The following is a 14,009-nucleotide window of genomic DNA, read 5'->3' as shown; positions in this document are numbered from 1 at the left end:
TAACACCCTGTATGTGCGTCCTGGAGGGTTGGAGTCTTCGTAGAAGTATCTTCGATTGATTTGTATCACATTTGCAAGCCTTCTAGATCTTTGGTCTAGATTGGCTGTAACTGCTCTAGACAATTTTGCATCCACAGAGTTGCAGTCTTCGGAAAAGTGCTTTGATTCGATAGTTGCCAGATGTTTACATCTTTGGTTTTGGGTATAGATCTGCAGTAACTTATTTTGACCAGTTTTTTTTATACAACTCTCCAGAGCTCTAAATATGGATCTTGGCGGGTAATCCTCGGCTACGTGCTTCGGATTAGTTGGTACTACATTCCAACGTCTTTCGTTTTGATCTTACAATAAAACTCTCTAGAGCTCTGAATATGCGTCTTAGAGGGTTGCAGCTTCCGACAAAGTTTTTTTTTTGTAAATTTGAAACTACCACAGGTAGAAACTCAAGTGACTATTCAACTTAAAGACATTGGGCACATTCCACGCGTTACGTTTTGCGCAAGACTCAAACTTTTTATTCCAAAAACTGTTATGTTGTTAAATACATGCTAACCAGCATATCAAACGATCAGATTTGAATAGAAGATTTATTTTATGGTTTCTAATTGGGAATTGGACCTTTGTACTTCGAGAGAAATCAAGAAATACAGCGTAACGGGACACCATCGCAAAAAAATGACGAATTTTGACCGAAATTTTGAAGAATTTACTACTTTTTAGAAGCAGTTTTTAAAGTTTCAGGTAATATTCAAAGAATATAAGTAATTATCTTCATTTTAATGCAATAATACAGTGCCGATTCGTTCGTTGGAGACTCGCTATATGGGCTGTCTCGATGGTTGAATGTTCACTGGTTGGGGCAAAACCCAACTAAAAAGCACTGTCAGTGTCAAAATCGATGTCAAAACGAGTTTGACGTCTGACCGCCACCGCATCGCAACTTCTATATACAGAACGTTTGTGCAAGTATGTTAGTGTTTGGTGACGTAATTCCCGTCACATGCGAGTGTCTAGAGCAGGCCTGCCCAACCTTTTTCGGCCGCGGGCCACTGGTGAAACTGCATACCAGTCGACGGGCCAGAAATAAAAATTCGTTAATAATACATTATTTTTTATATCTTTTCTGAACATGGCTAGATAATAGAAAAGAACTTTTTTGCAGTTTAATGTTTCTAATGAAATTTGACATGTTTTCTGATTTTTTGCAGAATATTGGAGCTTGACAGAGTATTTAGGAAGTTTCAATAACATGTTTCAATGTTTTACCAGACAGAGCTATTCAATGGCACAAAAAAATCTCTGAAAGCTTCAAAAATTGTGATTAAATTTTTCATGTTTTTCCTAAATTAAGTTTATGACGTAATCTTTCTATTTTGTTTTACAATCTTATCAAGCGAATTTTCACATTACGCATTATTTTATTGTTAAGAATCTTTTACATCAATTCTGTAGGACACTCAAACCAAATGCTTGCATACTTTTAAATCTTTTAAAAATTTTACAAAATATACTCTAAAAAGTCATTTTATTTTTTTAAATTATTAAAATACATTTCCATTGAAAAAGGAAAATATTCAGAACTAGCTGTCCCGGCAGACGTTGTACTGCCATTTTGATTGTGATTGTTTGACATCTGCTGGGGAGTAATTTTGGCACCGCACTCTAGATTGGTTTTATTGTGATCGTTTTGAATTTCTTCCCCGCTCATAACAATTTCAGTAATTTCACAATTGCTCTTTTTTTAAGTTGATTTTCGTAACTTTCTTTTATATATAAACACAGCCATCATGAATACGAATCAAACCCTGCAAGAGTCCTCCCGATCTGTTCAGCCGTTCGTGAGTTTTGTTGCCTCAAAGGAACCTCAAACTCATTTTTATATATATAGATAATAATATCTCAGGCTAAATTCTCTCATTTTTGTCCAATCGTGCCGCGGGCCGCACAAAATGTCCTCGCGGGCCGGATCCGGCCCGCGGGCCGTACGTTGGGCAGCCCTGGTCTAGAGCATTTTGATCAGTTGTCAGTTGCCCCAACGAACGAACACGATTCGCTAATCGGGGCGCAATCGTGACCCAACCAGCGAATCCAGGCTGTAATCAAAATCGGCAGCAAGAGCTCGGAAATATCGATCGATGAAGTTCAAAAATCGCGGTATAGAAGTGCTTGGAATGTGTCATTGACTTATGAAACAACTTTACCGAAGCAACAATCTTTCTAAATAATCAGGATCCTTTGAAAAATTTAATTAAAAACATGCATGCCCTCTAGCGCTTCCAAGTAGTGGAATCATACAATTCCAGGGGATGTCTCCACGAGGTTTCAGGGAGAATTTCCACAAGATTTCTTCAAGGAATTCTACCGGAATTCCTTCTGCATTATATTTTTACATTCCAACATTTAGTTAAATTATTCTTTTCAGGTATCCTACAAGGATTTCTCCCGAGTTTCTTTCCGGGATTCTTTTAAGGACAAGGTATTTGGAGTACATAGCTCAAAATTTCTAGAGCACCGTTTTTTAGAACCGTTGAACGGATTTGGATGAAAATGCATCACGCTAATTGTTCAGTGGTTGTCAACAGCGTGATGCATTTTAATCCATATCCGTTCAACGGTTCTAAAAAACGGTGCTCCAGAAAATTTGAGCAATGTACTCCAAATACCTTGTCCTTAAGGTGTAAGCGCACCCGTCGATCAGCATGCCCCTCGTAGAACCGCTACCATGACTACCCGTAGAAGTACTACCCTCAACTGACACAACCCGTCATCGAGGCGGATCGCTCTGTCATGAACGATGATCGGCAAAAACGTGAAAGTCAGATAAACTACAAACTTGTTCTTTTAAAGCTACCTTTAACTACTGGTATACTTAAATTGAATTGATAACTTATATTCAGGCATCGCTTAAAACAAATAATCGTACCAATAACTTGCACTTATAGGAAAATTTATAAGCTTAAGACTTTTTACGGCATCATCAGCATCGGCAGCCATGTTGGATATGGTAGGCGTGCAGTGACTACGCGATTTTTCTGGTAGTTAAAGATAAGCTGAGGAATTCGTTAAACCTGAACTTTTCGACGTTATTTTGATGCAAATGTGTCATTACATACAAGTATAATAGTATTTCTGAAACTTATGGCAGATATTTGAAATTTCAAGTGCTTGCAGGACATTTTCTCGAAATCATTGAAAAACAGATGGTCCGGTCTGACTTAACGCCGACCATATGTGGCTCGAAATTTCAAATTGACAATTCTCTGCCACCAAAGCGAATATTCGAATGAGAAAGTATCATCCTATATGCTCACTCGCAGTGATTGTGATCAGTATTGACAGTTTTGTATCACTTCAAAAACGCGAAATCATTGAAAAGCAAAAAGTCAATGATTCGTTTGAAAACTTAGTGATGCATTATGACACCTTAAGGTGAAATACCCGTGTGTGAACCCTATTTTTCTTTGTAGCTCACAACCTTGATATAGAAATAAGTGAGAATTTAATAATTAGTTTGATAGATATTGTGTTCATTTTCTGATATCTACTGAAACGATAAGGGACATGATATTTACGCTAAGATACATATGTGCTCATCACCAACATGTATTCGCTATAGCTCACGGATCAACCTAGGAATGCTGGAGAGCTATCAAAAGGGATGTGGAAAGTAGTGAATCACTAAAGGTAAGTTGAACCAATCAAATTTGGAGCTGATTATTATGTTTTGTTTAGGAATTTATAACTTCGTCTTAATAAAGTTTATGAATTCGATTCAGTCTGGCGACTTCTGCGACTACTTTCCCAATTTAATTATTTAATTATTTACTTCGTCAATAATTTCTCCCTGGATTTCTCACGGAATTCCTGTCAGATTTTTTTGCAGGTTTTCTCCCGATATTTATTTACGGATTCCTTCAAAGTTTTCTCCGGCGAATCCTTCATTGAGTTTTTCTTCAGAGACTCGATGTGAGAGTCTTTCAGGGATTCCTTCTGGGTTATTTTATGGAATCTTCTCAGGATTTTTTGAGAGATTTCTGATGAGATTCCTCCGGGATTCTATCAGAGATGCGTCTCAGAATTTCTTCAGCGATTTCTCCTCTGGGATTCCGCCGGCAATTCCCTCTGGGGTTCTTCCTTAGATTTCTCCCGAGAAGTTTCCTGATATCGGATTCGTCCAGATAATTTTCCCCAAATTCCTGCAAGGATTACTTCATGGTTGGGAGAAAAAAAACCGGAATAGTCCTACTAAAAATTTCCAATGGAACTCCAGAAGGAGTTTTAGGGATCTTCGTAAGGAATTCCAGAAGGAAGTATAAAAGTAATAAGTAGATATAACCAAAACATAAACCTAAAATAAATGCGGAATGAACTCCAGGAAGAATATTTGAAGACGTCCTAGATCGTCGAAAAAAAATAACAATTGAGCATCGGAAAGAATTCTCTCGGAAGTAATTCAGAAGACATTTTCAAAAAGCACTATAGAGAAATTCCGATGGAAATGTTGGATAAATGTAAAAAAAAAACAAAAAATCTTCAAAAGGAATTTGAAAGGGTTCGTTTCATGGAAAGCAGAGAATCTCCGGGAAGAATTTTTGGAGAAACTCCGGAAGAAATGGAATTTAAGCCATATTCTAAGCCAAGCCAAATTCATGGGTCAAGTATGTCCGAATACTATTAGAGCCGCAACACAAAAGCGGCAGCTGTTTTCGTTTTATTTGGATGTTCTACGATATCCAAACGATCCTTGAATTAAGACTTACGTGATCAACAAGTCAATAACCGCAGTCGCAGATCAATATACCTAACATAGCGGCTTTTGGCAATTGTTATCCAAGTTGTTTTTCAACTTTCAATAAGAAGTTCTCTTTACGGTTCGGATATCGAAAGGTTTGCAAAATGTGCTGAAGTTCAGAACTTTCTAGTTTTACAAAGTCTACCACAATCATTGTTCAATCTACGCTTGCGCTTTGCTATCCATGGTACTCCGCAATGCTACGAGAGAATATTTTTGAAGTTAACACGACACTGTAAGGTATACAAAATGTTCTGTAGTTCAGGACTTTCCAGTTCCTTATAATCTACCTCTTAAGCCATTCAATCTACATTTGCAGTTATTGCCCTCTTATATCCGTGATGCTCCACAACTTAGACATTTCTACGGTTGTCGGATATGGAGAATTGGCAAACATGTCCTGGAGCTCAGGTATTTCAAGGTCTACATCATGCAGAATATACCACAATCACCATTCAATCTACGCTTGCTGGCTATCTCTGCTGGTATGCAACCAGAAGTTCTTTTTATTATTGTCAGACATTGTGATGTTTGACAAATGTCCTAAAGTTCAGAACTTGCTAGCTATATAGCATCTGCCGGTTTATAGACAGACATGCTGAGTTTTGCAAAATATCCGGAAGCTCAATGCTTTCAAGGTCTACAAAATCTACCGCAAACACAATTCCTTCTACGCTTGCTATGCAGTCGTTGTTATGCATGATACTTTGCAATGCTACTAAACAATCTTTTTGAGGTTGTAGGACATTGCAAGGTTTGTAAAATGTTTTGGTTTGAATAAATACGTTACCTTTTACAGATGAATGCCATATCAATTTCAAAAGTTTTGATCACCCCTGTACCAGCAAACCAATTATTGCATACAATTTTTAATTCTTGGATGAACCATTTGCAAGCAAGCAGACATACAGCTTTTTCAGTGAACATAATAATGGACATAGTGGTTTCTGCTTTTAGTGGTGTTGCATGTACGTACACGTTGAATTACACGAACACTACCTGAGTTACTGGTTGAAAATAGTAAACAAAAATCAGCTGTTCCCGGCAAAATCAAATGGGCATATTTTCAACCAGTAAATTTGCATTAGTGTTCGTGACACCGCGCTGTGAAACCACTATGGTCGAGTATGTAATGAACGGAACTGTTATCATCAACCAATCAGCTGTATAGTCTTTCGGTCGTTGGAACTGCAACTCAGCCACTGCATGAATAAAGGCAAATGGTCGAAATGTTGTGTTGTGAGATGGCATTTTTTCCACCGCATCAATCAGTGGCACGCAGAACGCTGTTGTGTGAAGACGCATCTTGAGCATCAATATGTCCTCCATCGAACCAGTTGTGTTGGTCCACGGCGGTGCCGGAGACATTCCGTCCGAACGGGTCGAAGGAAAACTGGTGGGTGTGAAGTTGGCTGCCAAGGTGGGCTATGCAAAGCTCCGGGAAACTGGTTCCGTTTTGGATGCTGTTGAGGAGGCGGTCCGTAGCATGGAACTGGATCCGTATTTCAACGCTGGATATGGGTCAGTACTGACGACGCAAGGAAACGTTGAAATGGAAGCCAGCATTATGAATGGGGCGACGTTGCGAGCAGGTTGCTGCACGCTGGTCAAAGATATCATGCATCCGATAAGCTTGGCGAGGAGAGTAATGAAGACTCCGCATAACTTTCTGGGCGGAGAAGGCGTTATGCGGTTCGCTGCTGAAGAGGTTTTGTCTTGTTTATTGAGTGATTCCGTTTAATTTTTAACATCAATTATCTGTTTCAGGGATTTGAAATAATGGATCCTCCTGGACAGTTGGTAACCGATTATGCCAAAGAAGCACTGGAGGAGTGGAAAGAAGGCCAACGTAGAGGTGAAGTGGAGTTCGCTCGGACGGAGATTGGTTCGTCGAATAAGTACAGTAAATCAGAAGTGGGCACTGTTGGTGCGGTAGCAATCGATAGTTCTGGGAATATAGCTGTTGCAACATCTACCGGTGGTATAACAGGAAAGCTTCCTGGAAGAATTGGCGACACCCCATTGGTAGGAGCGGGAACGTACGCGGATAATCTGGTAGGAGGTGTATCTACCACAGGTCACGGGGAAACCATTATGAAATATTCGTTAGCCCATGATATTCTCAAGAGAATTGAATTCCTTGGAGAAGACGCTCAAACAGCGACGGAAAATTCCTGTAAAGCAATGACTGACAGATTGGTTGGAACAGCAGGCGCCATCACCATTGATCGCAAAGGGCAGGTAGGCATATCATTCACCTCAAAGCGAATGGCGTGGGCATATATCAAAGGAACACAACTCAAGTACGGAATTGAACAAAACCAGCACCAAGAAGAAACTGTACAGGAATAGCAATAATCGGAACACACTTACCGCTTATCCAGGCGGCGATATTTATGTGCGGATGTCAGTCTGTATTTGAAGTGTTCAATCTGCCTTTCGAAGTTGCGATTCATTTTCGGATGCTTTACGTCAAATCAAATACAAAAATATTCCAAGTTCATTTAACGGGTTCTATCTTCTTATCACAAGCCGCATGCATTTGTCAGTTTATCAGCAATCTCACACACCTACACACTATTTACTAGAGGATTATTGTTGTCACTTGTGTCCACCGCACCACTGGCACTGTTTCTGCTGTTCGGCCCAGTGAGCTGTTCTTCGGTTTCGCCGTAGCAATGTTTCAACTTTGGATCACGATATTTGTTCTCGTTCTGCACTGAATGTGAGTTGGTTCTGCACTTTGTCAAGCACAGTTCGTATTGGTCGTTTACTGTGGCATAGACCGCGATTTGTCGCCCGGTTGCCTTCGCCAGTACCCTTTCTAGTAACGGCCTCTGCAAAATTCAAATATTTGATCAAACGAAACTTTACAGATACCAAATAACAAACCTTGTTTGGGTGCATACAGCACGATACGCAGTATTCGTAAATTGCACAACAATTACTGCTCAGGCACGTCTCGCAGTGGAACAGTTTAGTGCTTTCCACCTCTACGTTGCAACATCCCGTCCACAATAGCTCGAACCTGGTACAGACGTAGCCCCGGTCGTCAACAATGAGCGCTTTGCCTTGAACGGAGTTTCGACAGTTTGTAGACAGATCGTTAGATCGGTTGCGATCCTCCACAACGGAACTGGTCCAGATGATGGGCTTCTCACGCTGTAGACCCGTTTGAAATAGGTCACCGTCCAAGTTTAGCGATACGTTCTGAAAGTACAGTAAACAAAGTTGGGATTGAAATGGGCTTGCGCTTTCATAAATCAGCGTTTCACTAGCGTTACAAGCGTTTCCACTACGGTTAACGATCATGGTGCAAAAGTTGCACATAGAGGGTGATCATTAAACACAGCAAATTAGATAATCTATGCTACATCCTAATGTGTCGAAGACAAAGTACATGACGTTAAAGGGCTCCAGGGAAGAATCACCGCCCCCGAATTTCAATCGACAGTGATGGAATCGAGGCGTTTGAAGAATTCCTGTGCTTGGGCGGACTGCTGGCCGCCTACAAGGCCGATAACGATACCAACAGAGAAATTCAGAGCACATTGTGGTAGGAAATCATGCATACTTATAACTCCGCAGAACGAACAAAGTTCGCCATCACACGAAGCTAACTATCTCCATAACGCTGATTAGACCGGTAGTTCTCTATTGGCACAAAGTATGGACACTACGTGCAGAGGACCAACGCGCCCTTGGAGTTTTCGAACGGAAGGTGTTGCGTACCATCTACAATGGAGTGCAGATGGAAGACGGGACTTAGAAAAGGTTAATGAACCACGAACTACATCAGCTGCTGAGAGAAACAACTATCGTTCACACCGCGAAAATCGGGAGGCTACGGTGGGCGGATCACGTCATCAGGATATCGGATAGCAACCCGACTAAAATGGTTCTTGAGAGTCATCCGACCGGTACAAGAAGGCGTGATGCGCAATGAGCTAGGTGGGTCGATCAAGTGGAGGACGATCTGCGGACCCTTCGCAGAGTGTGAAACTGGAGACACACAACCATGGGCCGAGTAGAATGAAGACGATTCCTATGTATAGCAGAGGACACTCAGGCCTTACCGGTAAAGTAAGTATGGCTTCAGACTATCCACTTCTTCCTTTTCGTGAACATAGTAATCTTTACCGATATTAGTCATGAGGGCGTCAGTAGCCATGTCTTCAGTCACAAACATATATTCCAGTTTGACCATACCTTTCTTGTAGTTATTCTGTACGAACCTCTCTTCAGTTTCACTATACTTGGACAGTTTCTTCGTTCTTTAGGATCTCATGAATGCAAAGTCGGTCCATTCTACTTCACTCCGATGTCCGCGCTTCAGCCAAATCTCCTCCTGAGTTGTATCGCAGAGCGCAATGTATTCAGACTCAATCGATGATAGTGACACAGTGATTATCTTTTCCACGAAGCGGATGCTCCTCCTTGTTGTGCACCGACTTACAGTCACAAAGTCTTGATATTCGTGTAGTTTGCTGAATATAGGGTATATGTACCATTCCTTGGCCTAATTTACAAGCCGCCTTGACAATTTTGACCATAACTCATGAATTAATAGCACTAGAAGTAATATGTTGACCTTTTTACACACTCTAGGCAATGTATGTTTCACCAATTGGACTAACGTAAATATACAAGAATTTACTTAATTAAGTTGAAAAGATTCGATGCGATGGTATGCAACGTTGGTCTATGGTACACAAATTGGCCTATTAGTGGATACAACGTTGGCCTATCGCTTTCCATGCACTAGAAGCACTTACCAACTCATTTTTTAAATTTTTCTGCTGAAGTATTATCTCTGTTTGTTCACCAATCTTACTATTAAATTAGATTTTTGGAGCCGAATTTTCAAAATACTATAAATAAATCACTTGAACTAAAGTTCTTTCTTAATTAAGTAACGAAAACAACGCAACCCTATTATTGTGTTATATTTTTACAGTCACCGCACACAAAATCTTTCTTCCTGTTCGTTTTTGCTGGTTCTTACGCAAACAATGTTGTTGACGTCATTTTATCGGTGTTGTTGACGTCACTTTACTGATGGGCCAAGATTTGGGTACATAGGGAAAAAAAATGTCCTCAATATTCGGCCCACATTGAATTTGTAAAATAGCTATTATTCGTCGAAAACAAATATACAAGTTCAAAATAGCGTCTTTGACCGTCGCATTAAATGTTCAGTTATTGAAAAGTCAATTCGAAATGTTCCAGAATAATGCCATTTATGATCATGTGTATAGACTACCCACTAAGCCGAAGAATCATGGTGCCTACAAAAGCTAAACAAAGTGACATTTTCATTCAATTTTAATGCTCCAAAGTGCTAGAATTGAAACGAAATGTTACAGTTGTTTGGCGCATAGCTTTTCCGATATCCAGTTATGCGTGTTTGTTTGAGTTTTTGGTTAACATTGAGATAGGCCGAACGAGAGGAATATGACAACGAAGCATCCCAATACCCTATTCCACCAGGCTCACACTGGCTCACAAATCTAGCAACACAGCTCACCTCAAGACCAAGGAAGTAATTAATAATTCCGAGCGGAACTATGTCAACAGAGAACTCTGTGCTATGTCGATGTGCTTCTTCAACTCAAATTGCACATGGTCAATCAGCCTTTCTTACTTCTTTTCGTCTGTTTGATTGATATCAGGAGATGTCTTTTCCCAGTCTTGACAGAAAACAAAACTGCTGTTCTATCTTGTCCGACATTTCGGTCCATTTGGAACCTTCTTCTGAAACTTGATATTTATAGACATTATCCACTGGACGAAAAATCCGTTGCGTTCTTTATAAAACAAATCCACAGTCATAAACGGAGAGAGTGCCGGGGCCCGTGCGCAATTGGTCACACGTTTGCTTCATAAGCAAGAATCAAGAAATCCCTTTGCAATATTGCATACAAACTTCAGAGGCACAAATCTGACGAAAGAAGCATCAAACCACAGACAAACAGACGTAACACCTTGAACGATTTTCATAGAAATCCATCGCCCAGTTCACACTATCATCACCTGGTGGGAAAGTTGCACGAATCACTGTGTTGTGCAATATCGTCAACAGAAGGCGCTAGAGTGAAACGTCAAACGCATAGAAAAACGATGCGCGCGCCTCTGGTTGTGAAGGCCACAACTATGAAAATTTAAAATGATCGTTAAAAGCGTGGTCGATGGAAATTTCGCAAGTGTTACGTCTGTTTGTCTGTGATAAAACTATGCCGCACTTGTTAATCTTGGCTTTGCTCACTTGTAAAAAGAGGCTAGCGCATTTGTTTACGTATTTTCAAGATTGGTGTTCTTGAAAACGCGAGTAGGTGACCAAGTCGGCCATAGTGGCAGCCATGTTTGTGTTCTTTGAAGTTTCTCCTTAAACATGCTAAAGTTTGACCATTGCATCGGTAATCGTAACATATAGTTGTTCCTAAATGCCCGTGGTTGAACATTCAGGTTTATCCGTTGCAAAATAGTAGGGTAGTATGTATAGCCTTGCAGGGTATCCGAAATCTGTAGCGTCCTAGCAGTATCTCTGCGAACAGTAAGTGGCTCCAAGTTTATCAGATGACATCGATTTTCATAGCTTGGTAATCGGTACGGGTCCGACCATGGTAATTTTCGTAGTGCATACCTCAAAAACCGCCGTTGCACAGACTCAATTCGGTGGACAGCGTTGTTGTACTGGGGAATCCAAACAACTGAGCAGTACTCTAATACAGAACCAGAAAGTGTACAGTACAGAGATTTCAGGCCGTGGATATCCGTGAACTCTTTGGCAATCCTGGAGATGGATCCCAGTATCCCCGAGGGTTTTCAAACAACGTAGTTGACATGGTGTTTGAAGTAGAGCTTTTATTATCAAGAATAACTCCCAGGTATTTGATATGGTTAACACCTCGGTTAACACGACCAATTTCAGTAGCGCGCAAAACATATTTGTGCAGTATTGTACGTTTTTTTGTGTGACAACGAATTCACTGAGCACTTTGACGGATTAACATCCATTCGATTAAGAGTACACCAATCAGCAAATGCATTCACCTGACGTTGGAGAGAATCGCAGTCTTCAAGCGAGCAAATTCGAAGGAACAGCTTTAGATCTTTCGCATATGACAGCCGTGGATCTTCAATCATCGAGTTGATATCGAAGAGGAAAATATGTTGTCCCAGATGGCTGCTTTGTGGGATGCCGGACGTAGCAGCAAAGGCGATTAGCAGTCGCCAATGATGACGGACAGAGAGCGACCGGTAAGATACGAATGACAACATTGCAAAAAGCTACCCTATATCCCGACCCGATCGAGTTTTACAACAGCGATATGATTTATTTATTTATTTATTTAATGGACAACACCAACAGACAACAATGGTCCCAATGCTTGAATAATACTTAAACTAGACATAGATATTTGTACAACAAAAAACATGAGTTGCAACCTATACTAATCATCATCCGATCTAGAAAAAAATGCGAAAAAGCTACGACGAACATTCTCACGATTAAAATTGAAATCAAACACTGATGCCGCCCTGTTGAAAGTTCGCTGAATGCCCATTAGTGCGCTGTTTAGGCCGTAATTGGTGCGCCGAAAAGGCAGTCGTAACATAGAGTTATTTCGAAGCGCCCTGGGGCGAACTGAATGATGATTCAGTTTATCGAAGACTGCAGTCAAATCGGTGTAAATTGCATTTGTTTGAGCGCGTTCGGAAAAAGTCTCGTAGATGTGTGAGGTGAAACAAAACAAATTAGTAGTCTTTGAGCGACCCGCCATGAATCCATGTTGATCGGTGTTGCTGTACGGCTTGCAGTGAGCGAGTAAAGATTCCATAATTACAATCTCAAACAATTTGGCTATGACACAAAGCGAGGTAATGCCACGATATTTACTAACCTCGCGTTTGTGGCCATTCTTCTGAACAGCGAACATGTTTGCGAGTGTCCAGCAGGATGGAAAAATGCCGTAAGAAACGGAAATGCAGAAAACGTGGAGCAGCGGTATTGTGAGTTTACCATTCTGTGCCTTTAGAATCGCCGATGGTATTCCATCAGGTCCTGGATTGTACGAAGTCTTTAGTTTCAGAAATGCTTTGGTAATCATATCCTCGTTGATGTCGACACTACTCAGAGCTCGGCCAAAAGGAGGAACGTTGCTGGCTGCGAGTGTGATGTGGTCATCACATCACTCAACATCTCATCGCTGTAAACACTGGAATATTTCTCAGAGAGGAGATTATCAATATCCTGTGGAGTACATGCTGAAGCTACTTTTTCGTTGAACGTCATTGACGACGGCAACCCAGCTTCATGGCGCTGTTCGTTCACAAACTCCCAAAACTGTTTCGGGAAATACTTGAGCTTCCTTTGCATACCACGCTGATAAATACTGTAAGAAGCATCTTTCAGCTACTCGTTGGTAGGCGTAATTGATCCTGACGTAATGGTTCCGAAGATGCAGTGAGCGGCGCTTGGAGAATCTTTTCACAGCCACCCTCTCGTGACAGGCACGGGATACTTTGTGTCCAAGGAAATCAAGGAAATTTCCTTTACGAAAGGTTCCTGGATCCGTCATCCTCAGCATTGTAATGCTGGAGCTGGATATCCTTGCACCTACCGTACATGGGCTCTTACTGTATGCGGACTATGAGGATGTATTCCTGGATTTCTTCTCCCGCATGAGACTTCCGATGTAATTAGTAAACCACGCAAAACCACGAGAAAGCCAACGTCAACAGCTGCAGCTAAACGCACACAAAAACAAATGTGTCCATTCAACTCCACTTTGTTTACCTTATATCAGAGAAATAATATGTGTAAAATTTAAACTTATTCGATCACAGCAACAATGCAGATATAAACTTTCAACTTCAGCGACTTAGCATTCAAAACAATATTGTAAAGAAAACAGCAGTAGAATACTTACATTTCCAATCAGCCGCACCATGCAGTACGTCAGCGACAGCAGAAAGATGACCGCCAGCACAATCCGACGACGAAGGAACCGAGTGATCACGGCATACCACATTTCCTGCCCGCAGAGTCACCACACTCCGGCTTGCGGTTGTTGTTGTCGACGTGTTATCTTGCGGGCGTTATCTATAAACTTACTAGAAACAACTTACGATAAATACATCGGGGAATTGGATTTTTGTAATGTTGTTGCAGTGAACTACTTATGAAACATCAGGAAATGTTAACAAACGTACG

The 14,009-nt window shown here is 40.9% G+C and overlaps 3 protein-coding genes across 3 annotated transcripts in view; 1 reads left to right on the top strand and 2 right to left on the bottom strand.

Annotated features, from left to right (window-relative positions):
- The window catches only part of LOC109431412 (scoloptoxin SSD14), a 114,321-nt gene extending 107,016 nt beyond the window's left edge, over positions 1 to 7,305 (bottom strand). The window contains exon 1 of the mRNA XM_062845697.1: positions 7,166 to 7,305. Coding sequence (XP_062701681.1) covers positions 7,166 to 7,248 — 83 coding nt within the window. The 5' untranslated portion in view covers positions 7,249 to 7,305. The remainder of the gene's footprint in view (positions 1 to 7,165) is intronic.
- On the top strand, positions 5,955 to 7,295 carry LOC109427671 (probable isoaspartyl peptidase/L-asparaginase GA20639). Its single transcript, XM_019703257.3, has 2 exons — positions 5,955 to 6,500; positions 6,560 to 7,295. The coding sequence occupies exons 1-2, from the start codon at positions 6,111 to 6,113 to the stop codon at positions 7,142 to 7,144; spliced, it is 975 nt and encodes a 324-aa protein (XP_019558802.3). The 5' UTR covers positions 5,955 to 6,110; the 3' UTR covers positions 7,145 to 7,295.
- On the bottom strand, positions 7,292 to 14,009 carry LOC109431411 (SREBP regulating gene protein). Its single transcript, XM_019707627.3, has 3 exons — positions 13,726 to 14,009; positions 7,685 to 8,002; positions 7,292 to 7,629 (listed from the first exon to the last, which is right to left on the bottom strand). Exons 1-3 carry the CDS (start codon positions 13,825 to 13,827, stop codon positions 7,363 to 7,365), a joined length of 687 nt encoding a protein of 228 aa, XP_019563172.3. The 5' UTR covers positions 13,828 to 14,009; the 3' UTR covers positions 7,292 to 7,362.

The sequence above is a fragment of the Aedes albopictus genome, chromosome 1, assembly GCF_035046485.1.
Source record: "Aedes albopictus strain Foshan chromosome 1, AalbF5, whole genome shotgun sequence".
NCBI lineage: Eukaryota > Metazoa > Arthropoda > Insecta > Diptera > Culicidae > Aedes > Aedes albopictus.
The sequence above is the reverse complement of the archived record's forward strand: the minus strand, read 5'-3'. Positions and strand labels throughout refer to the sequence as shown.

Bases quoted from the DNA above. Each gene is read 5' to 3' on its own strand.
- LOC109427671 (XM_019703257.3), top strand. From the start codon at position 6,111: ATGTCCTCCATCGAACCAGTTGTGTTGGTCCACGGCGGTGCCGGAGAC. The intron at 6,501-6,559 runs GTTTTGTCTTGT...TATCTGTTTCAG, and splicing joins TGCGGTTCGCTGCTGAAGAG to GGATTTGAAATAATGGATCC.
- LOC109431411 (XM_019707627.3), bottom strand. From the start codon at position 13,827: ATGTGGTATGCCGTGATCACTCGGTTCCTTCGTCGTCGGATTGTGCTG. The intron at 8,003-13,725 runs GTAAGTATTCTA...CTGTACTTTCAG, and splicing joins TGGTGCGGCTGATTGGAAAT to AACGTATCGCTAAACTTGGA. The intron at 7,630-7,684 runs GTTTGTTATTTG...TGAATTTTGCAG, and splicing joins GCTGTATGCACCCAAACAAG to AGGCCGTTACTAGAAAGGGT.